The sequence below is a fragment of the Silurus meridionalis genome, chromosome 16 (assembly GCF_014805685.1).
Source record: "Silurus meridionalis isolate SWU-2019-XX chromosome 16, ASM1480568v1, whole genome shotgun sequence".
Taxonomy (NCBI): domain Eukaryota; kingdom Metazoa; phylum Chordata; class Actinopteri; order Siluriformes; family Siluridae; genus Silurus; species Silurus meridionalis.
This window is the reverse complement of record NC_060899.1, coordinates 11956216-11978330: the sequence shown is the minus strand read 5'-3', so window position 1 is coordinate 11978330 and position 22115 is coordinate 11956216. Positions and strand designations below refer to the sequence as shown.

At 38.0% G+C, this 22115-nt stretch overlaps 1 protein-coding gene across 3 annotated transcripts in view; it reads right to left on the bottom strand.

The window, feature by feature from the left end:
• Positions 1-638: 638 nt before the first annotated feature.
• The window catches only part of erbb3b (erb-b2 receptor tyrosine kinase 3b), a 31129-nt gene continuing 9652 nt past the window's right edge, over positions 639-22115 (bottom strand). Inside the window, exons 2-29 of one of the 3 annotated variants that reach the window (XM_046869698.1) lie at positions 21537-21688; positions 21105-21285; positions 18255-18380; positions 18089-18151; positions 17418-17536; positions 16091-16232; positions 14505-14618; positions 13953-14076; positions 12848-12921; positions 11845-11935; positions 11602-11610; positions 9906-10120; positions 9669-9801; positions 9457-9550; positions 7950-8107; positions 7389-7442; positions 7139-7280; positions 6229-6348; positions 6002-6100; positions 5280-5465; positions 5019-5165; positions 4785-4860; positions 4537-4683; positions 3596-3693; positions 3336-3506; positions 3159-3230; positions 2324-2585; positions 639-2230 (exon numbers count right to left, since the gene is read on the bottom strand). In XM_046869698.1, the coding sequence (XP_046725654.1) occupies positions 1425-2230; positions 2324-2585; positions 3159-3230; positions 3336-3506; positions 3596-3693; positions 4537-4683; positions 4785-4860; positions 5019-5165; positions 5280-5465; positions 6002-6100; positions 6229-6348; positions 7139-7280; positions 7389-7442; positions 7950-8107; positions 9457-9550; positions 9669-9801; positions 9906-10120; positions 11602-11610; positions 11845-11935; positions 12848-12921; positions 13953-14076; positions 14505-14618; positions 16091-16232; positions 17418-17536; positions 18089-18151; positions 18255-18380; positions 21105-21285; positions 21537-21688 (4175 nt within the window). In that variant the 3' untranslated portion in view covers positions 639-1424. The remainder of the gene's footprint in view (positions 2231-2323; positions 2586-3158; positions 3231-3335; positions 3507-3595; positions 3694-4536; positions 4684-4784; positions 4861-5018; positions 5166-5279; positions 5466-6001; positions 6101-6228; positions 6349-7138; positions 7281-7388; positions 7443-7949; positions 8108-9456; positions 9551-9668; positions 9802-9905; positions 10121-11601; positions 11611-11844; positions 11936-12847; positions 12922-13952; positions 14077-14504; positions 14619-16090; positions 16233-17417; positions 17537-18088; positions 18152-18254; positions 18381-21104; positions 21286-21536; positions 21689-22115) is intronic. The other 2 variants (XM_046869699.1, XM_046869700.1) reach the window with 2 other exon arrangements.

Genomic DNA, 22115 nt, shown 5'->3' with positions numbered 1-22115 from the left:
TATGAATGTGTACATTAAATAGATACAAATTCACTTATATTCTTTACATTTGACAAATATCAATTTACATTTCATGCAGCTTAAAAATATAACAAAATGACATGCTAAATTGGAATTCAAATTTTCACTGGCACACTTTTCCTCTTTTTATATATGGCATAGCGGGCATAATCTAAGGTTATCGCGGGACAACTTTGGCCCCAATTTGGCACTAGTTTGGCATCTACAGTCTAGAATCCAAAAATCCAATTGTGGAATAGAAAAGTTTGTGAAAACCTTTTTTTATTGTGGAATTAGTTTGAGCTTAATTGTAATCGTTCTAATTAAGGCTTTGTATCATACAACATATTTTTAATTCTCTCTCTCTCTCTCTCTCTCTCTCTCTCTCTCTCATATATATATATATATATATATATATATATATATATATATATATATATATATATATATGAAATTGGTTGGTTATGAATCTGGACACATAATACAAAGCATCAATCACATAAAAGGCAAAATTTTCATTTCTGTTCACCATTTCAACTGCCGTCCTCATCGATACATATGACTTTTGACTAGGTCACAGTGCACACACACACACACACACACACACACACACACACACACACACACACACACAAAGGCAAAAGTAACCATTTATTGTAAATCCTCCTATTTTTTTTTTTATGTATAAGAGTACAAATCCTGCTGGATACACCAAAGTCCATCCTTACAGTCTATTGCCTGAGTCATTTTTTCAGAATAAAACACATGATTATTTTTCATTTCACACTTTAAAATGCAGAGCTACATCTGGGGAAAACAGCAAGACATTCATTGTCATTTGTCCAGGATCACAGATACATGACTTTTTAAGACCACAAAAACTTTACTGAACAGTGTACTCACATGTAATTATTAGCAAGAAACTACACCTGAATGGAAGTTAACATAACAGAGCTGCTTTGAGACTAAATAAATAGGCTGAGAGTCTAAATGGTGATTCAGTTTCTAAAAACATGATTGAAAGGGAAGCAGTGCTGTCCTGATCTCTAGGATGTGAGAAATACATGCTTTTCCCCACTAAGTAGATATGTTACTGACAGCTACCAAAATCTGAGAACACCTTTTTTTCCCCACGTATTACAAAAAGTGTGCTGAAATCACTCACTACAACTTGAACTTTGATTAGAGTATCAATATATTGTTAACATTCGACTTTAATCACAAATGTATTGAATAAAAAAAGAAACATATTTTTACATGCTAAATTACACACAATAGACAGGCGTATTAATGAGTATGTGTGAGAATGTATGTTCATTTCTATGTCAATTTTTAAATCCTGATGTATGGTTGAGAAAAAAAATCAAGGTCTCTGGTGAGCAAACCAGCTGCCACAGTTCTAGACTTCATGCATTGATGTTTTATTATGTGCATACTGCATCTGATTTGTGGAACATTCTGCTGTGCCAGTAGTCTGGGTTGTCAAAAGACATGTTGCTGTTCTTTTCATCCACACCTGCACATGCGCCTGTGAAGGCCCTTATTTTAACCAGGTGTGGCTCTTCTCCTGACACCATTCTCCCCTTGGCTGGAAAGTTTTGGTATTCGAAATCAACACCTGAGGCACAAGCATTCCCTCGTGCATTCATGTCCTCGTATTCGTCCAGCTGCTCGGTCTCATCTATGTCCTCATTTGACCTGCAGCTCCTTCTTTTAAATGAAGAGAGCTCATTAATGTTCTGGTAGGTGGCTTCTTCTCTGGGTTCACGTGAGCTGGCATGGGCATTTTCTATCATCGAATCGTTTCTTATGTCCATGTATTCATACTCAACCACAGCCTGCTGTGGCTGTCTGTCCTCCTGAGCTGTACCGTCAGCACTGTCTCCACAAGGCTCTTTTTCAGATGCTGCAGCATTGTCTGGTGGAACGAGTGCAGGCCTGTCTTCACTGTCTTCATCAGTGGGGTTTTGTGTTTGTTGAGCCTCATGCGGTAAGAGGCTGCTACTGCAAGTCTCCGGATCAGCACAGGAAGACTGTTGGGAGACGTTAAATTTGGCTGAACCGCTGCCATTGACGTCTCCTGGTGATCGAGGGAGTGTAGCAGGCTGTTTGCTCATTAGCTCGTACTCTTGCACCGAATCTGCCATAGCGTTTGGTTGACTCCTGCTGCTTTTGGATGCCCTGCTGTGTCGAAGACTGGCTCTGGAACTGGATCGGCTCACCAGAGCATCTTTAACAAAAGAATGAAAAAAAAAGAAATGGGCATTTAGAACAGAGGAAAGATTCTACCACTCTCCAAACATAAGAACAAATCAAACGTCACCTCTTGCTGAATTGTGAGCACTTCTGGGTAGAATATACCCATCTGGGTCCTCCTCAGCCAGCTCTATTCCTGGTGAAAGGGGATCAGATGTGACAGACACACAGTTGGACAGATAGGCACTGTCTAATCGGCTGTGTCCCCTGCGTAAACTTCCAGATTGAGAGGTGATCTCACACATGTCCATGTCCAGCATTGTGCCCCTGCCTTCTGAGCTTTCAGACGTGGTTCTCGCCGAGCCTAGACGTTTCCTCTGGGACCACAGCTGAAGCACAAACACAAAGATAATGAATATTTTCATATTGCTTACATTTTAAGGATGTGCATCTCTATAACTGAGGCCGATATGTTTCGCATTGGCTATGATGCATAGCCAATGATACGATACATTAAAGAGACATATGATACATATGAATGCGATTCACTCCTATTATGATTACGATCTGATTTCGATTTGATTCAACACAATGCGTTTCAATGCAATACGATGCAATGGAAAAAACGTGATGCTAAGCAATTTATTATGGTACAGATTTGTTTCATTTCTTTGGTTCAGACAGACAGCAAATCATAAATTTACTTAAAAGACTTATGACTTCTAATGCATGGCGCTTTCACAAACAGGCCTTTGTTGTGCAACAAAAAAAAGATTAAATAAAACCAGAAGATTTAAATCTTTTCCTGTTCTGTCTCCAGGAAGATGCAGCTCTTGAGAAACAGTTTAGCGAGAAGAAATCAATCACGTGAGGAGACGAGATAATGTCATGACGTCCTAACTGGTAATGATGCCCAAATTCCCTGTAAAGTGAAGTGAAGTGTGGAACATGTAGTATCTGACCTGTCTGAGATCATCCCCAGCACTCGAACTCATGGGCAGATATCCCATTGGTACAGATTGGTCTGAGGCTCTCTACAGCATAAAAGAAAGAGCAGTTATCTTATTTTTCAAACCTGGCAACTCATCCTCATCTAAAAAGCACATAGACAGACAAATCAGAGGTCATAAAAGTCTTACCCTGTAGGAGCTGATTCGCATGCGAGAGTGACTCCTCGAAGGAGACGTGTGGGGAGGAGGAGTGGCAAAGCCATCATCCAATGTCTCATCATCTTCGCTTTCAAGGTCAACCTTCACTAGATGAGGTTCTCGCAGATGGGCCTCTTCTGCCGGAGCACTATTTTGATCTTTCTGCATTAAGTTAAAGAGACAAGTTGTTGTAAGTCGGATCCACTCAGAAGGTTTTGATAAAAGGTAATTGAAGGTCACTAGCATCTAACCTTGACAACAAGATAGCGGGGTGGATCCCTCGCCATTCGGGTAAACTCATTAGCCAACTCTTTAAAGGTTGGCCTGATGTTCTCATCAATCATCCAGCCTGGAAGAAGTAAGCACCAAGATCCAAAGGTTAAAAACAACCCTAACAAACAAAGGACCTACTCTACTCACTGCAAGTTCCAGTTTGTAACTTGTAAAAAGGGCAAATTTAGTGCTGCTGAATCTGATTTGTTTCTTTTTATATATAGAGTCTACAGTATTAGCGCTTGTAATACACAGTGATAAAGCTGAAATACGTTTTCCAACACGGTACAGTCTTTAAGATGGGGAGAACAGTGACAACATGCACTTTTTTGCCTTGTTAACTTTAACAGTAAGAATAACCCAGCCATTAGGGTTGCACAAGCCAGTGCACTCTTAATGCCAGTCCCAAGCCCGGATAAATGGGGAGGGTCCAGTGTAAAACGTGCCAAATCGAACATGCGGATCATGAATACTGATGATCCGCTGTGGCGACCGCCGAAAGAAAGTTTAGTTTAACTTTAAGAGTGAGAATAAATGAGAGGCAGATTAGAGATTGATTACTTATAGCTGCTATAACATAAGTGATAACTGGAACTAAATAGTTTCAAAGATGTTCCACAATATCAAATATAACTATATATGGATCAAAAGTGGCAAAACAATGTGGTATTAATAAAAATTGTGATTTTGCAGGAAAACAATATACTGTGGTATGAGACGAGTTACTCCGCTCTCCACATTGTTAATTTTTCTTTGTATAAAAGCACTAATCATTGTATTCCTTTCCAAATGCAGACAGCCATCAAAAGACTGAATCCAGTATGTAAAACTGGGCTTATGAGAATCTTTATGTCTGGATGCGTCAAGTAAGAAAGATAAAGTTGGAATAATGTCTAGCACCTCCCAACATGTGACTTACACTTGACCATGACCATGTAGACATCGATGGTGCAGATCTGTGGTTGGGCCAAGCGCTCGCCCTTCTCCAGCAGACCCGGCACATCATTAGAATGCATGGACGTGTATGGCTCAGCCCCATTGGACATCATCTCCCACACTGTCACACCTGACAGCAGCAAAACACAGGGAAAAAATAGGTCTCATATCCAGGACAGACTCATACAACTAAAGAGATTTATCTGTACACTACAGTGTGTCACGTCTTACCGTAACTCCAGACATCACTCTGGTGTGTGAATCTTCTAAACAGAATACTCTCTAATGCCATCCATTTTATTGGAGTCTAAACACAATAAGCAGACTGTTAATGGATAATAAGTAGATCAACAAGCAAACTGATCCTATTTTCTCAATTTTAGCTGCACTGTCATGGCCAGTTAGATACATACAAACTTACAACATACAACATACAAACTACTGACAGTGACAACCGATCGATACCTTATAGACATATTTCTTGTCATCGGGATAGAGCAGGTCTGCAACTCCAAAATCGGAAACCTGCACAATGTAGTCACTTTTCATCAGCACGTTCCGAGCAGCAAGGTTTCTATGGACCATGCGATGTTCCTCTAGGTAGTACATGCCCTAAATCACAGACACAAATGTTTACCATACCATTCATATGCACTAACAGATATGCAGCAAAGTGCTTTTCATACTCATTCCACTCTGATATGACACTGAGCTGCCGAGTCTCACCTTGGCTATCTGCACACACCAGTTGAGGAGGCGCTGGGGGTCCAGGTTGTTTGCATTTTGCCGCAGGTGCTGCAGCAGCGACCCGTGAGTGCTGAGCTGGGTGACCAACTGCAGGCTTTGTCCAGGACAGATTCCGAGCAAACGCACAATATACGGGTGATCCAGACAGCCTATAGACAACATGTGCTGTGTACACAGAGACATTTATTTTATATATAAGAGAGTAATAATGTATTGCAACAAACAGGAACATGGTTAAAGTTCTTAGAACAATGTTACTATGCAACCAGAAAGCATGGGCTTCAAGGCTAAGCTAAACTCCGAGATAACATGTAGGTAAGTAAGAAGGCTTTTATATTAATATTGTTACATATATTTACATACATTATAACAGCTTTAACTTATTAAACCATACTTTTACCTCAGACTGTGATAAAACATTAACATGTCCATAAATGCTAAATAAACATTTTTCTTTCTTTTTTTTTTTTTTTTGCAAGTTCCTAGATACCTCTACATGACACAGTTATTAATTAATTGTGTTATTATAAACCTGTGATTTGCCTTGTAGACAGTCCTGCTAGAACTGCAGTTATAAAATTTAATTAGACCAATCAGATTGAAAAATGAAGCAACACTGTGGTACGAATGAATAAAAAGAAGAACGCTGCCACTTTCAACATCCTACATTTTAATGAAAAGTATATGGAAAAGTGTCTCACATCTGTAATCTCAGTGAAAGCATGATGCCCACTGCGGTCTTGGATGGTCTTTATAGCGACAGGGATCTTTACAGAGTCCCCTTCAGGTATCCAGTAACCCTGAGAACAAAGCAAAGGACAGAAGATTGTTTTCAGAACATATTTACATTTTACAGAAGCTAGTTCTGGATTACATGATTAAAAAAACAAAAACACATGATAGTAGATCGCATTTAAAATATGCAGACCTTGTGTACGGTACCAAAGACTCCTGATCCCAGAAGCTTGCTCTTGCGTAGTTCGGAACTTTTCAGGATGCGAGCGTGAACTTTTGTGCCTTTCTCGCCGGGATCCAGTGGCTCGATGCTCTATAGGCGAAGAGGTCGACAGGACAGAGAGAAAAACCCAATGTCAGGCTGCAGGCTGTTTAGCTTTTACTCCAGTACATGTTGATATGTGTATTGTAGGTATAGTCTGTGATTTTGGTAGAAATGTAATTAAAAAAGACTGTTTTAAACAAATTCACACAAGTGAATGTGAGGAATTACTTGGTAGAAATGTTTCCTTGTCACGAATGTTGGATGGTATGTTCCATGACTACATCAGCCTGGACAGCTTCATACAGCTGTTTATCTACTCTAGGCAGATTTATTGATAGCTCCATTAACAGAATGTATGTCACCTCCATTCAGTGCTGTTCTGATGTTTTTTTTGTCTTGTAATCTCTTCTGTCCTGTCATTGTCATGTTTCCTGTCTATGTCCAGATGCCTTTATATTCTGGTTGTGAAGTCTTGTCAATGTTATTGCATGTTTTTTGGATTGTTCACCCATGTTTCCTTGTTCCTAGTTCTACTTTCTGGTTTTGACCCTTATCACTTGTGGCTTGGCTCATGCTCCACAGGCTTAATGTGATATATTTGTGTAAATATTAATCCAAATATTACAGTGTTTTGTATGAATATCAGTGACAACAATATTAAAATAAATTGCATTACACAAATGCAGTTATCCACAATCTTCTGTGTATTAATTATCCTGCATTTGTCATTACACTTAAACATTGCTCATACAAGTTATGTAATCCTGTGTAGTGTCCATGTCCTGTCCGATATTTTATAATATGCTCCAAAAGGCACAGTACTAATGTGTGTCATCACCTCGCCACTCTCCAGGTATCTCCTGAGTGCTCTCTTGCGGCGGATGGCCAGGCCGCGGCGGTACAGCAACGCCATCACCACGACACCCAAGCACACGATGAGACCAGCCAGCACTCCACTTACTATAGCTGCAACATGTGAACTGAGAACAGGCACATCAGCCAGTGAGACACAAAGGACTTAAGGTGCATGTATGGAAATACAGTATGCATGAAGTCTTGATTTCCTACCAGCAGAGGGAGCCACTGACCTTTCTGCTGTTAGACGAGCATCCATGCAGTCGCTCAAAGACGGACCGGTGCATCTTGAAAAATAATTCATTAACCAGTATTACTTTTAAGTCATAATTACAAGAGTAGAAAGACAGTGTGAAGATTTGTTCAAAGATAATGAATCGATTAAACCAGCAAATACTTTTAAAAACAGATGTAGCAAAGAATTAACATCTTTGAAGTCTTAAGGATGTTGTGGGAAAATATAGATGGCATATATGGAAAAAACATCTGATACACAATGTAAAATGGAGCATTTATGATTAGAGGTGGTTTTGCTAAATTGATTTATTTTAAATGTATAGGTTAATGTCGTCACAACTGTGATAAGAACCAGGATGTTGTTTCACAAAACCTGAAAATCTTATTGATGGACTTTTGAACAAAACCCTTAAACATCAGCCTCCTACTGAAAATCTTCAGGCTAAAATTAAAGGGGTATCAATAATTTTGAGAATCTTATGTGCAAGCAATACATCTCTTAAGTTGTTTGTTTCATTCGTGCTGCAGCTCTAATAAGATATATAAAGTGTGTTTACCCGCTTGTGCAGTTCAGGTGGCAGGGCTGGCAGTGTCCTGTATTATCTGGGTACTTATAAATGACCTGCCCCCTCTCTCCTGTCACTCCATAAGGGCAGGAGGACACACAGTGAGGACCATCCATTAAGTTAGAGCATGCTTCACACTTATCCGCTCCCTTACAGCCACAGCCACACACACACACACATACACACACACACGCATGCGCACACACACACGCACACACACACACACACAAATACAAAGACAAAGAGAGAGAGAAAAAAAGAGCGATTATTTCACAGAACATTTATGACAGTTCAATCTGTCAGCACCTGTACCATTGTAAACATCTAAAGCTGAACTTCGTAACCATGTTGGCGTGCTAGTGATGCCTTATTACACAATACGCAGGTTGAAGCCAAGAGGCAGCAAATCCAGTTTGGCAGGACTTTAGAGTTAGCTGAAGACATTACACAGGGTGTAGATGGAATATTAAAATGACATTGTTATAATCGTTCCTATTACATATTCCAGCATCACATTCATATTTAAATTGCATCCTCCTATACGTGTGTACATTTCATCCTGAATCCGTTCAGGTTGCGTCATAATCAACATCAGGAAGAACGCAATACAATGCGACAGTTTTACAGACACGACACAACTCAGGTATCTGCCATCGAACCAGAACCATTAGAGGAAATAACAAAAGAAGACATTCATCAAATTATGAATCGAAAAACTCATTGCAAGATGGACTACATACAACATTGAGCAGGACAAAACGACTATAAAAACACATACGCAAGCATGATCCGATCGTGAGAGTTCAGGGTGTTTCTGTATTGACATTAAAGTGCTCATCTAAACAGTGGAAAATCCGCAGGCTTTAGCGTGTATGGAATCTGAATTATTGTCACCACATGAAAGGGAAAAAATAATGGAGGTCATATTTCATCATGCACAAAAGGGACAAAGAGTAAATACGCTCCTATATGTATATTTAACACTAAGCTGTTTAATATCACCAGCGTCGCCTTCTGAGTCATTTAGGAAAATTGATGATGTTGTAAAGGGGACGTAGCAATGGTTTTTGCTAAAAAAAAAAAAAAAAAAGTATTATGACGTACACGGCGTTAAAGCGGAAAAATCGACTCTAGGTGAATAAACAATGCTGCAGGAGAGAAAATGCATTGAAAAAGAGAGAGAATGAGAGAGAGAGAGGGGGAGAGATGCAAAGATTGAAAGCAACAAATAGAAAGAAAGATACACAAAGCAAAAATAACTGGAAACCTGGCCTTTCCAGCTATATGTTCTTCCCCAAACTGTTACTTCAAAGATATAGGCACATCGTTTTATAGGATGTCTACATTTAAATTTAATTTTTCAAAATACAAAATGGTGATTCAGAAACTGGCCAGAAGTACTTTACCTTTGTAGACCCTCCAGCCAATCAGAAATAAATATCCAGACGGATCATGGTATAACAGAAAATACCCTGAATGCCCCCCTATAAGTCCATACCTCTCCTCTGCAGGTTTCTCTCCCCTCCTGTGATAGACACTCAGGATGACAGGCATGACACTCCCCGGTTGGACCTGCAAACTCCCGCGGCTCCCTGCAAGAATGTGGAGATGTCATACAAAAATAAAAACCAGAAGACACCAATGTGCAGTTATAAAAAATAATCAGCAGCAGGAATCAGATACTGAGAAAAACACACTCAATCCACTGACCCAGAGAAGATGTTACACTGGGCCACACAGATATGGTGGCGACTGTGATTCTTGCAGGAAAGACACTGCTCAGGTCCGAGACCCCAGCAACCGGCGCTCGAACACAGTGGATCACACACGTAACCCTCAGCCTCTATAAACCCAAAACAACATACACACAGGCAGAACGTACTGCTGAGTACATGGCAAAATTTGCAAAAGTATGTTCATGTAGAAAGGAAAGAAATGCTGTTTTACCGCATTCGCTCGGCAGCTTGTTGAACTTGATGTCGTTTAGATTGCGTCGGCGCCTGATTTGGGCGCCCGTAAAAATCTTCTCCCACTTCACGGTGTGTTGGTAACACAGGTTAGTGTTATTGCTGATGTACACACTGCCGTCGCTGATATCACGCAGAGAACGCAGACCCAGGGAGGTTAGGGAGTCCACCTTCATCACCAACAGAGAGAAGGGTCTAAAAGAGAAAGATGGTGATGGATCAGAAAACATAGATGGGAAGCAAGGAAAATACTGCTTTTATAGAGAAAGAGATGGATAAATATGGAGTGAAAATCACGAGAAAGTGAGGGGGAAGAGAGACAAATTGGTTTGATCAGGATTGTATATTAAGGAAATGATTATTGTCATTTATTCAATCAAAATAGAATGGTAGTCTCATTTTCATGGTACAATTGGGGTTTTAAGGTGGGGTCTCGGAATGTGTGGTCATCTGGAAGCTGCCAAAAGTCTGCTAAATGCTGTAAATGCAATCATTACATTGGCAATTTTTGGATATAAATTAGATGAAAAAACACATTTTGAAAAACGCATCCTAGATACTAGTCATCATTACAGCTGGAATCTATCATCGATTCTTCAGTCACTCAATGCCTGTTGTATTACTCTGCTCTTTCATTCTCGCATTGCAAAATCTTCCCCGTGCATTTCTAAAGTCAAGTCTGAGCTTTGGCTCTTAGTGTCTTATTTCTTAGTAACAAAACTTCCTGGTTTTGATCCTCACTGCCTATTTCTATATGCATACCGACGTGGACAGAGTTTTCTATTCTGCAGTCTGATTTTCTTGTCTTTTTATTAAGACATTTAAACCTACAGAGTGTGTACTTTTGTGTTTTGATGATGAAGATGATAATAAACTCATGGACATATAGACAACTCCAATTACAAACTCATTTTCTTTAATATTGTGCATAGCCTGTATCTATCTATTTTGCATCTGACAACTTACTATATATTTTTATCATAGTAGTTCTGGTAAAGTGCAGTATAAAGTTTTGCAAAAACTTTCTTTGTTGTTTTTTGTGGCTATTTGCCAGAATTCACCCACGGGTTTTTATTTTCCCCAACGGTCGCACACGCTTCAAGGAGGAATGCAGTGGGACACAAACTTATGTTCGGTGAGAATTTTGAGCTGGATTCATTTGAAATTCTCCATTCAATATTTGACCATTTAGAAAACATGACCTGCATCGAATGCTCTCCTCATCACTATGGTAACATCTGCACTAAATGCCAGTCTTTGTGTACACATAAATATGTTTCTGATTACATCGAACCCGGGATTTTCAACAGATCACAGTGTTTAGGACACAAAGAAGCAGTTAATTCAAAAGTTGAATTAAATTCGGTCAGAGAAATGAAATTTGAAAACGTAGTCACAGATACACTTTTCTGAAAGCCTCCTAAAAAGCATCCTGCAAGTCTAAACTTCTTCCCCAACATGAGCCATTATCTTTATCAGCTATATTTTGCAACCCATAAAAAGGCACATGGCTCCATTTTCACATTGCTATCTTAATGTGACACCCAAAGACGAAAATGACACCAGTGTGTGAAAGTGTGCATATGGGTGAAACAAGGAAAGATAAAGACAAAAGGAAATTTTTTAGGAAGCCATGCAGTTTCATGGGTTCAGAGCAGTTGGCTTGGTTTACATACCTTTTTCTGCTGTTGTGGGTACACAGTTAGGGTAAGTGGGTATGGTGGGGTGAGGTAAGGTGAAGGGATGCACAATAAAAAAAACACATACAAAGAACAAAAATGAGATGCATGCGCTAAGTGTGACACATTGCTAGCATAAAACGGATGTAATTTAATATATTTAGCACGCAGCCAAACATACAGGTAGCAGTTAGACTCGAAAACTACTGATGTTAGGAACACGGAAACAGAAACACTTACAGGTGAAGCGACCTTCCACGTATAGTCGTAAGATTGGAGAAAAATGACAAATCCTTCAGCTCTGCAGGCCAAGACTGAACATTCAAAATCCCTAGAGTAAATAAGAAATGAAAAAAATTAATAATTATGGAGAGTAGATTATGGAGACTAATGCCCTTGTGGCTGAATGAGCACAAATCTCTATAACCCCATTTCAAAATGTAGTGGAACACCTTCCCAGAAGAGTGGAGGTTATTATAACATCAAATGAGGACTACATGTTAAATTGGATGTTCAAAAAGCACATACAAATCTTATAGTCAGGTGTCCAAAAACGTTTGTAGATAGATAGATAGATAGATAGATAGATAGATAGATAGATAGATAGATAGATAGATAGATAGATAGATAGATAGATAGATAGATAGATCATATTGCATTAGAACACTTTTATAACCACAAATAACAATAACAATAATAATAATGTGTAGTATAGTAATGCATATTACATAAAGAATGTATTGACATTTTCATTGGGAGTGATGAGAATGGACAGGTTTAGAAACGAGTTTATTAGAAGGACCATGCATGTAGGATTTTTTGGAAACAAAATGAGAGAGCCACTACTGAGATGGTTTGGACATGTGCAGAGGGGGGACATGGGGTATATCAATGAGAGAATGCTGAGGATGGAGTCACCAGGAAGTAGGAAAAGAGGAAGACCAAGGAGGAGGTTTATGGATGTGGTGAGGGAAGACATGCAGGTAGTTGGTTTGAAAGAGGCAGATGTAGAGGACAGGGGGGTATGGAGACGGATGATCCGCTGTGGTGATCCCTTACGGGAGCAGCCGAAAGAAGAAAAGGAGGAAGAAGCTTGCAAATGTATAAAATTAATTTACCTACAATAATAAAGAAATTACATTGTTATTTCAAATTCTGACCGATACTTTACAATATAACTTAATATTTAGTAACATTTTGGCCATACTGTAATACAACAGAGTTAATAATGTATCTATATTACCTGTTATTTCTCTTACAGTGCTGAAGACTCTGAGTTTCTCTGGGTCAAGTGGAGGTATTTTATTAAAAGGATCCCTGTAATAAAGATATAAAGACATTCATTGTGAGACTATTACAGAGCACATTAAATAATGAACAATTAATATGTCAAGGGTTTTAAACTTGATTGGCTCCTACATTTTACGATGCAATTCCACTTGCCCATACCATGTTCAACAGTAACTTTGATTTCAGCTTCTTCATTTTCACATTCAAAAGAACGCTATAGTGGCATCGCAACAACTTTCACTCTAAATGGATGCTTTATAAAAGTATTGACTAAAGCTTTAGTTTACTTTACTAATTAGAAGATTAAAAAGCTGCAGTTTGACAGTTATGTAAATTCTAAATATTAAGCCATATGTTCATAAATAAAGTTAAAAAGGACACAAATACAATTTCAACATAAGCATTATTTTTGCGCAATAATGTCTCACGAACACTATATGAACAAAATTTATGGACATTTGACCTCAAGATTTCTATGTGCTTTTTGAACATCCCATTCCACAGTTAGTTTCTATTTGCTGCTAATATAACCTCCACTCTTCAGGGAACAATTCTACTAGATTTTGGAGTGTGCTTGTGGAGATTTGGACCTGTTCAGTCACAAGGGTTTTAATAAAGTCTGATTTATGGTGATGAGGCCTGGAGTGCAGTCAGGGTTCCAATTTATCCTGAATATATTCCATAGGGTTGGGATCAGAGCTCTAGAGCAGGCTAAGATCTTCTACTCCAACTCATGTAAACCATATCTCCATTCAGCTCGCTTTGTGCACAGGGGCATTGTCATGCTGGAACAGGTTTGAGTCTCCTAGCTCAAATGAAAGAAAACGTTTAATACTACTGCATCCACAGATATCCTATATAAATGTGTGGCTCCAAATCTGTGGTTGCAGTTTTGGGAATAAATGCAAATGGCTGGAAAAGTCAGGGGTCCAATACTTCTGTCCATGTAGCGTATATTTAATGCAGTGTTTATACATTATGTATATAAGTATATAACATAACATTTTAAAATTTGATATATAAAAAAGTAAAATAAATAGGTAGGAAAAAAGACTTACCCATTAATTCCCGTGACAAGAAAATGTATGTTGCCCTGGACTTTAGTACAGTTGATAAAACTGTCGATGTTACTGGAGTCCACTGTCTGCCTGTTGCTCTTACTGGGATCTGTACCCTCACACACTGCAGATACAAATAGAGGGGTTGGGAGGGAGGAAAAGATAGAAAGTTTACTTTTTCTGCACAGTGAACAGACAGTACAACATGCAGTCAAATATTTCAATCATTTCAAACAATCGAATTTTTGATATAAACTATCATTGCAATTATATACAACTAAATAGAATATACAAAATAGAAAATGAATATAAAATGTACTTATGTGGCAGTATTTATTTCACATGGCAGAAACTGTGTGACTTTTTAAAATGCAGTTATGTAGTTTTTTAAATTGATGTAGGTTAAAAATGTGAGGCAGTGGGTGTTGTACAAGAGTCCATGCTCTAGTCTAAGTCTAGTTCTAATGTAAATAAATGAAGTCTTGATAACAAAAAAACATTACATGGCATTTGCCAGCTGTAGAATATCTAATTGTGTGTAAAGTGTTTCACCTTTTGGGCAGAGTCCGATGCATGGCTCACAGTGCTTTGTACCGTTCTTCTCAACTTCCATTTTATCAGGAGGGCAGGCACTTACACACGCACTGCCATCTACCACAAAGTGATCTGTGTGTGTGTGTGTGTGTGTGTGTGTGTGTGTGTGTGTATGTGTGTGAGATACAGAAAAAGAGAGACTGGTATGAGTTGACAATCAGTAACAGTTGACAAATTATGATGAAAATAATCATTTTAAATCTGGCAAACCTTAAATCTATTTGTAATAGTCTATATATATAATATAAAGATCTTTAGTTCTTGACATAAGCCTATAAAAAAGATATATGAAATATCTTTATTCTACTTAATCTATATAATGTGGTTTGCCCTGTCTCTGGGGGTGGGGGTTGAGGTGGGGTTTTGGCAGGAGAACTGTGGGAAGATAGAGGCTCCAAGAGAAGTGAAACCAGCGAATAACATCTCATCAAACTGAAGTCCATGCTGTGTCAGTGTAACACACTTGCTGGAAAGCACTATCTGCCCTCTTCCACATAGGAGATTGCTCACAATTGGCTAGTGTCTCTGTGATTGACAGGGGAGAGAGATTATGTCATCCCTCTCACCCAGAGAGCTATGTCATTTTCCTTTCATTAACTGATAACAAATAGCAGTGTTTATATTTTCAATATACAGTATATTACTTTAGATTTATTTTATAAGGTTATACATTCAGTCAGTGTATATATAGTATATATTTTATTAATACCATTTTCAGTCAAACAGCAAACAGCCATGCAGTGCATATTTATATAAAGTTCAATATTGAAAATTCTATAGTTACAGATTCATTTCTGTTCTTTACTGTTAAATTAATTTTTCTATTTAATATAGCTTTTTTTGAAATCGTTCCTAAATTGCTGAAAATCCTTCAATGTATGAGATAACAGTGTGTAAATATTGTCTCGCAATATTAAACTTTTAATATTTAGTTACGTTTATCCATTCCACCCATCAGCGATGGAATATTAGGGTGGTAGTAAGTGCTGTGATTTGTTTGCATTGACCTGAAGCCATTTGCATGATCTTTATGATTACCACAGCAAATAAAATGGATGATAACTGAGGTTACAAGGTTTGTCTAAAAAAGTACGCAATGGTGGCAATGCTACTCATTCTTTCAGCAAAAAAACCTTGACCAATTATTAAGCCCTTTGAGGTTTAATGATTGAAAATGATGAATACAAGTAAAATCTTTATAAATAGAAAATGATAATTCAACAATTTCTTAAATACTTGAATAATGCAGCATCTTATTGTAATTTAGGTATTTTCATATATTTAAATGTGTAAATGTTTTATTTATTTTGGACAAATTTAAATGTGTAAACAAGTCTAAACATGTCATCCTCTTGTAATATGAGACAAATGAAACTGCCCCCATCTATTAGAACTCATCTCTCGTAACAACACTCGAGTTTCTGTGTAACGTTCCCAGTAAACAGCACAAAAGTTACAGATGGCTAAAAAAAGTAGACATAGATTTCATGGCACAAAATGATAAATACTAGTTTAGAAGATATAACTTTGGTGTTTGTACTCACCAGGGCATTTGTGCAAACAGATTGACCCGTACTGGTACATGGCATCTGGATTGGGTTCCAGTTGAAAGGTGCGTTTGTTGTAAATGTGAGACTGCGGACAGTGAGGCACACATGCTCCCGAATAGTTCACACTCTGGCATGCCTGCAGCAAGGTGTAGACGAGGACATTCAGGCCATTTGCATGTATAGCATTTTCTAATTTTGACATGTTTAGGGTGGACATTACATAGTCAAGCAAAAATGTGTATAAAAAAATAACACTGCAAAGCAAAGCAAAACAAAGCAAAACAAAACACAAAAATTGCAAAGAATTCATCACATTTTGCAGCAGGAAAATCTGTAAATACACAGTTTGCATGCTTCACTTCTTGCAATTTAGTCTGCCGTTTTCTCACTGTAATAAAACTGTAATTGAGTTTGCATGTACACATGCCAAGACCACTTCGCTAGTATGCTAACAGATCGACTAGTTTTGTATTAGTTTAATGATTAATCTCTCTATCTATCTTTAAATAAGGTTTGGTCTTGTGCATAAATAGGCTACCATAGTCTATACATCAGGGGTCACCAACATGGTGCCCACGGGCACCACATCGCCCGCAAGGACCACATGAGTCACCCGCAGGGCTTTTCTAAAAATAGATCACCATAGCGCCACCAGTAAACTCCATCTAATTTTTTTTTTTTTGCTATTCTTTTTTAAATCACACTTGCATTGGTATGAATAAAAAAAAAAAGACAATATTCAAGTTGATTTTTGTATGTTACGTAATTGATCATTTGTACAAACATGGTGCAACGTAGAAGTGTTTTGCATATTGATATTTATCTGTTTCCTACCATGTTGAATCATTGGTGAGAATTATTGTGAGAAATCATTAACATGATAAGTGCCTTCACATAGATTAATATCATTAATTATTAATAATAACATATAATTAAGGTTAAATTGAGCAAATGTGTTATTTCAGAAGTGTGTATTAAACTGGTAGCCCTTCACATTGATCGGTACCTAAGAAGTAGCTCTCAGCCTCAAAAAGGTTTGTGACCCCTGGTGTACATTATATGGGCAAATGTATTGGGATACCTGACCTTTCTTGCCATATGTGGCCCTTGTGTCGGAATGAGCAAAACCTCCACAAACACGCTATAAAATCTAGTGGAACATCTTCCCAGAATAGTGGAGGTTCTTACAGCAGCAAATGGGGAAAACACATTATGTGTCCACAATCTTTTGTCTATATAGTGTATGTAATAGTGTATATAATAATTTTACACTGTCTTTTGAAGAAACTCTAAGCAGGAAGCCGAAGAAAGTGACACTTACAAAGCAGTCAGTTTCCTTAGGCCCTGTACAGCCTCCTGCACATTCAGTGTTGCAGCAGTGCTGAGGACTGGGACCAAAACAGCGCCCGTGACACTGTGGTGCACACACCGTCTTAGTCACTGAAACAAACAGACAGTGAAGAAAAAGTGAAATGTTGCAGTAGGTGTCAATGATACAAATACTTAATGAGTATAATAATCTGTATAGTCGGTGTGTATATTATATACTATAAAACATATATAGTTTGCTAGATATTTTTGCTGAGAAAGACTAACTGTAATAATTTTATTACAAAATTTTCAAATGTAATAATTATACTCAAAGCATAGATGTTTAATTTAATGTTCTTTTGCCACCAAATATCTGGACTTAGACCTTATCCTGGACAAGAAAACACTCTTAAATGGTATATTTAACAAAAAATACTAAGGTGTTTAGCATTCCTACTGAAATCGTGTAACAAGATCATTCTAAATAGTAAATTATATGTTTAACTTTTGAACATTATTTTTATCATACATTTTTTCTTTGCATGTGCCTAAGCACAGTGCTGTATGCGTTTGGGGGTCTTTAAACCATGAAATACTTAACACTAAAGTACTGGCAGTGGTAAAAAGTATTTTGGTTGTATTTATGTCTCTATTATGTATATGTATAGCTGTATAACTCACACATTTGACACTGATCTTTATTTGGACCCCAGCAGTAACCACCACAGTCAGGATGACACGGCACTGTGGACAAAAACAGCACAAAGCCTCGATATGTGTGGACAGACATTCCAACCAATGGAAGAACAAGAATAAAACAAATGAGGTCACTCTCAGACACACCCACCTTTTTGACCATTGTCAATGATCTCAACGTGAGCATTGCTGTCTCTCACTATGTCTTGCCAGTTGATCCAGGGAGCGTAGCTCAGGTATTTATTGTTAACAATCTGCACTCCACCAACCAGGATCTCTGTAGTGCACACACAGCACAATTGTTCGGGTCATCAGTATTTTAAAATTAAAAATGAAAATACTTCTCACACAACAGAAATTGTTGTACTAACCCATCTCTTACAGTCCTAACTCAAAGACTAGCATGAGCATGAGCAGTACATAAATAATAATTTGACTTTTTCCGCTTGTTTTTCTCACACTTAATCAGAAATTTGTCTCTTTCGCATTGAAATAATATTCTGAAGTGCACACACACACACACACAGCAACCAAAGAGCACACCCATCACCATGCTTCATTTCATTATGGAAGTCTTGGCAGCCCTGCACAGGCTCCTCGTAAAGAATGTCTTTAAAAAGGTTTTTGGATGTGAGAGAAGGATAACCTTGTTCAGATTCCCAAAGAACCCAGCGTTCTGTGAACAATGGATGCAGTTTGTTTGTTTCCGTCATTTCATTATCCCTGCCCACTGCACGCGTCCAAAAGCTTGGCTGCTTTCGTAAAGAATCGTAAAGTTATATGTATCTTTTATAAATTTGATACAACTAAAGACTCTTCAGTGAAGGATGCAATACAACTCTATAGCTACTCAAGATTAACATGAGGCTGAAACCGTGTGTCCTTTTTAAAGAGATAATGTCTACACGGAAAAGTAACGCATACAGGAATTGTTCAAGTGCAGAAAAAAAGGAACATTATCAGTAACATTAGGTTAAAACAGGATCAGGTAAGTTATTAACAGCAGGATAAACATAGGATAGAGCAAAGCAATGAATCTGAAGAACTGAACTGAGGTGATAGGAAGGAACAAATAATAGCTATTTACAAGAAAGCATGTCAGTTGCTTGTCCTACAAGTCTGGCTGGTCATAAAAAATGTCATTAGAGTTGAGGAAATATTCACAGATGTTTATTAGCCGGAACAAAGCATTTCTAAAAACCTTTGGACTCTAAATCGATAACCAGTAGATAAACAGTACACAAATGGAGGGCATTTAGAACAATGCTAATTTTGTCAAGAAACCTTCCTTAAATGTCATTCAACCACAAAGCTTCCATAGTTCTAGTGAAGATGAATCCTGCGTTCCCTGCATGCATGTTATGAAGACACCTGTGTATTCAATATCCTATAGTATTCCAAAACAATAGAAATAGAGTAGTTTCCCCCTTTGCTGCTATTGTAACCTCCACTGTTTTGAGAAGACTTTTCACTTGACCCTGGCGATGTGGAGATTTGTGCAAATTCAGCCACAAGCGCACAAGAGGTTGGCCAGTGATGGTCTATCAAGAAGGCCTTAGGCAAACTGAGTGTTCCAATCAGGTTAAAGTCAACGATCTGAGCGGGCAACACACATTCTTCCACACCAGCCACAAACCATGTTTTCCTGGTATTTGCTTTGTACAATGGGGCAAAGGGCCCTTTAGATAATTAAAAGGGATTCTTAATACTATAGCATACAGTATTAAGAATATAGTTTTATAGACAATTAAGTGTTTCTAAGGGAAAAGTTTGAGGAAGACCGTATTAGTGTTATAATCACGAGTTCACTTCCATATGGTCATCTAGTGATCAACAGTAAGTAAGGACCCTGAACAGAAATTGCATTCATGCAAAGGTTCTCAGGAAGAAGCTGTTTTTTTTTTTTTAAAGAACAAAGATGCTTGTTTGATGTTTTCCAGAGACTAGCTAGACAAGCCTGAAAAGTTCTGGAAGTCTGTTTTTCTTGATAGATAAGTTCAAATTGAAGTCTTTGAGTACATATGGAGGCCCATGCTTTCTCAAAAAGCCAACACAGCCTACTATTAACAAAATATTATCGCTACAGTCAAGCATGGGATGAGGCTATTTTTCTTACTTTGACCCCGGGCATTGAAAGAATCACAAATTGTATGACATATCATGGATTTAAAACAAATGTCAGAAAATGGACACATAACTGATTCGATAGGACAGCCATCAGAAACATTCAATTAAATCCACGAAAGCATGGCTTAAAAAGAAGAAGATGCATGTAATGAAATGGCCAAGTCAAAGCACAAAGCTGAATCTTATTGAGATGTGTGGGGGAACCTGAAAAGAGCTTTTAATGCAAGACATCAAAACATCTTTTAAATTACAGCAGGGTGAGAAATACCCATTTAGTAAGATGTCAGTGACTGATAACTATTCTAAAGAGCAACTTTATTCAGTTACTTACATAATTAAAACTATATATATATATATATATATATATATATATATATATATATATATATATATATATATATATATATATATATAGCCCAGATAGAGTAAGAGAAGGTGAAAACTTGGGCTTCTTGAAAATCTCAGACTATCATCTTTTTACCATGCAGTTGTCCTGACTAGTCTGAACACGTAATAAGCCTTGAGAGCTCTGTAAATATAGCATGTATTAAAACAAACATAAATGTACACACAAACACACACACACACACACACACACACACACACACACACACACACACAAAACCAAAGTTCTAAATTTCAACCTCCCAACGATTTTGCTGTCATGCCTTACCAGTATTTTGGGCCTAAGATTTAGACTCTAAATGTCTCTCTCTCTCTCTCTCTCTCTCTCTCTCTCTCTCTCTCTCTATATATATATATATATATATATATATATATATATATATATATATAGAGAGAGAGAGAGAGAGAGAGAGAGAGAGAGAGAGAGAGAGAGAGATCCAAATTTCAGTCTTCTATCCTCTGTCCTAACCTGTGAGATGAGTAAACCCCAGGTCCACCAGTCCATGCTGGCCTTCAAAGTTTAAAATGACACAAAGTGCCCATTTCTTCTCATACAGCGTGCTGCCACGGATCACTCGCAGCTGCTCTATAGGAAGCCGGAGAAACTGGTTTGCGGCAATGAGGACGTAGCCTGTCACTTCCCGAACATTCTGCAGGCAGAGGAGAGACAATAAAAAAAGAGGTGTGATGAAATGCACTGGAATGTAGCCACTACTAAAACCAAAATTCTATTAAATATTAATCACTGTTTTGCCTCAAGGTAAATGTGAGTCTTGAAGTTATGTTAGTCCAAGTCTACCAAACATTTAGACTGTGCCTAAGGAATTTTAACATCCATTCAAAGCAATGGAATATAACAGTTGGTAAAAAAATGAAATATGTGAAAACAATGCTTTCTTACTTTTAGAAAGGAGAAGTCGAAGTCCTGCTCCATCTGGGTGATTTCCAGGTTGCCAATGATGATCTCACAGCCATTGTAGCGTTCCTTCAAGTTACTGTAGTGCTGCACAGAGCTCCCTGTAGAACTGAGACCATTCTTCGTCCCTGGGCAAACTAAAAAAGAGGATAAAATGTTTGCAAATGTTTGTAATGCAAATAATGTGTTGACCCCCCCAATCCCCCATCATCCAACTAATCATCCATAAGCCACATCCCCACTCCCAATCCCTGCCTCTTATTAGCCAGAGTGCATTAATTATATCTAACAGCACAATCTAGTGTTTCATTCCACTTATACCACAACAAGTTGCAAATGATTACTCATAGTGGGAGACATCGCATATATGATTATTACATACAGCCATGTCTGTCTGATTATTTGTCTCTCTGCTAGAAATCGCATGTTAATGTCTAAGTTGTTCAAAATTGTATTTCCTTGCTTTCAACATTAAAAGATAGGAAAGTGTTAGCTCAGTGTATAGGGTGTTTTTTTTCCCTCAGAAGGTTGTTAGTTCAAATCCCAGCACCACCATGGCACCAC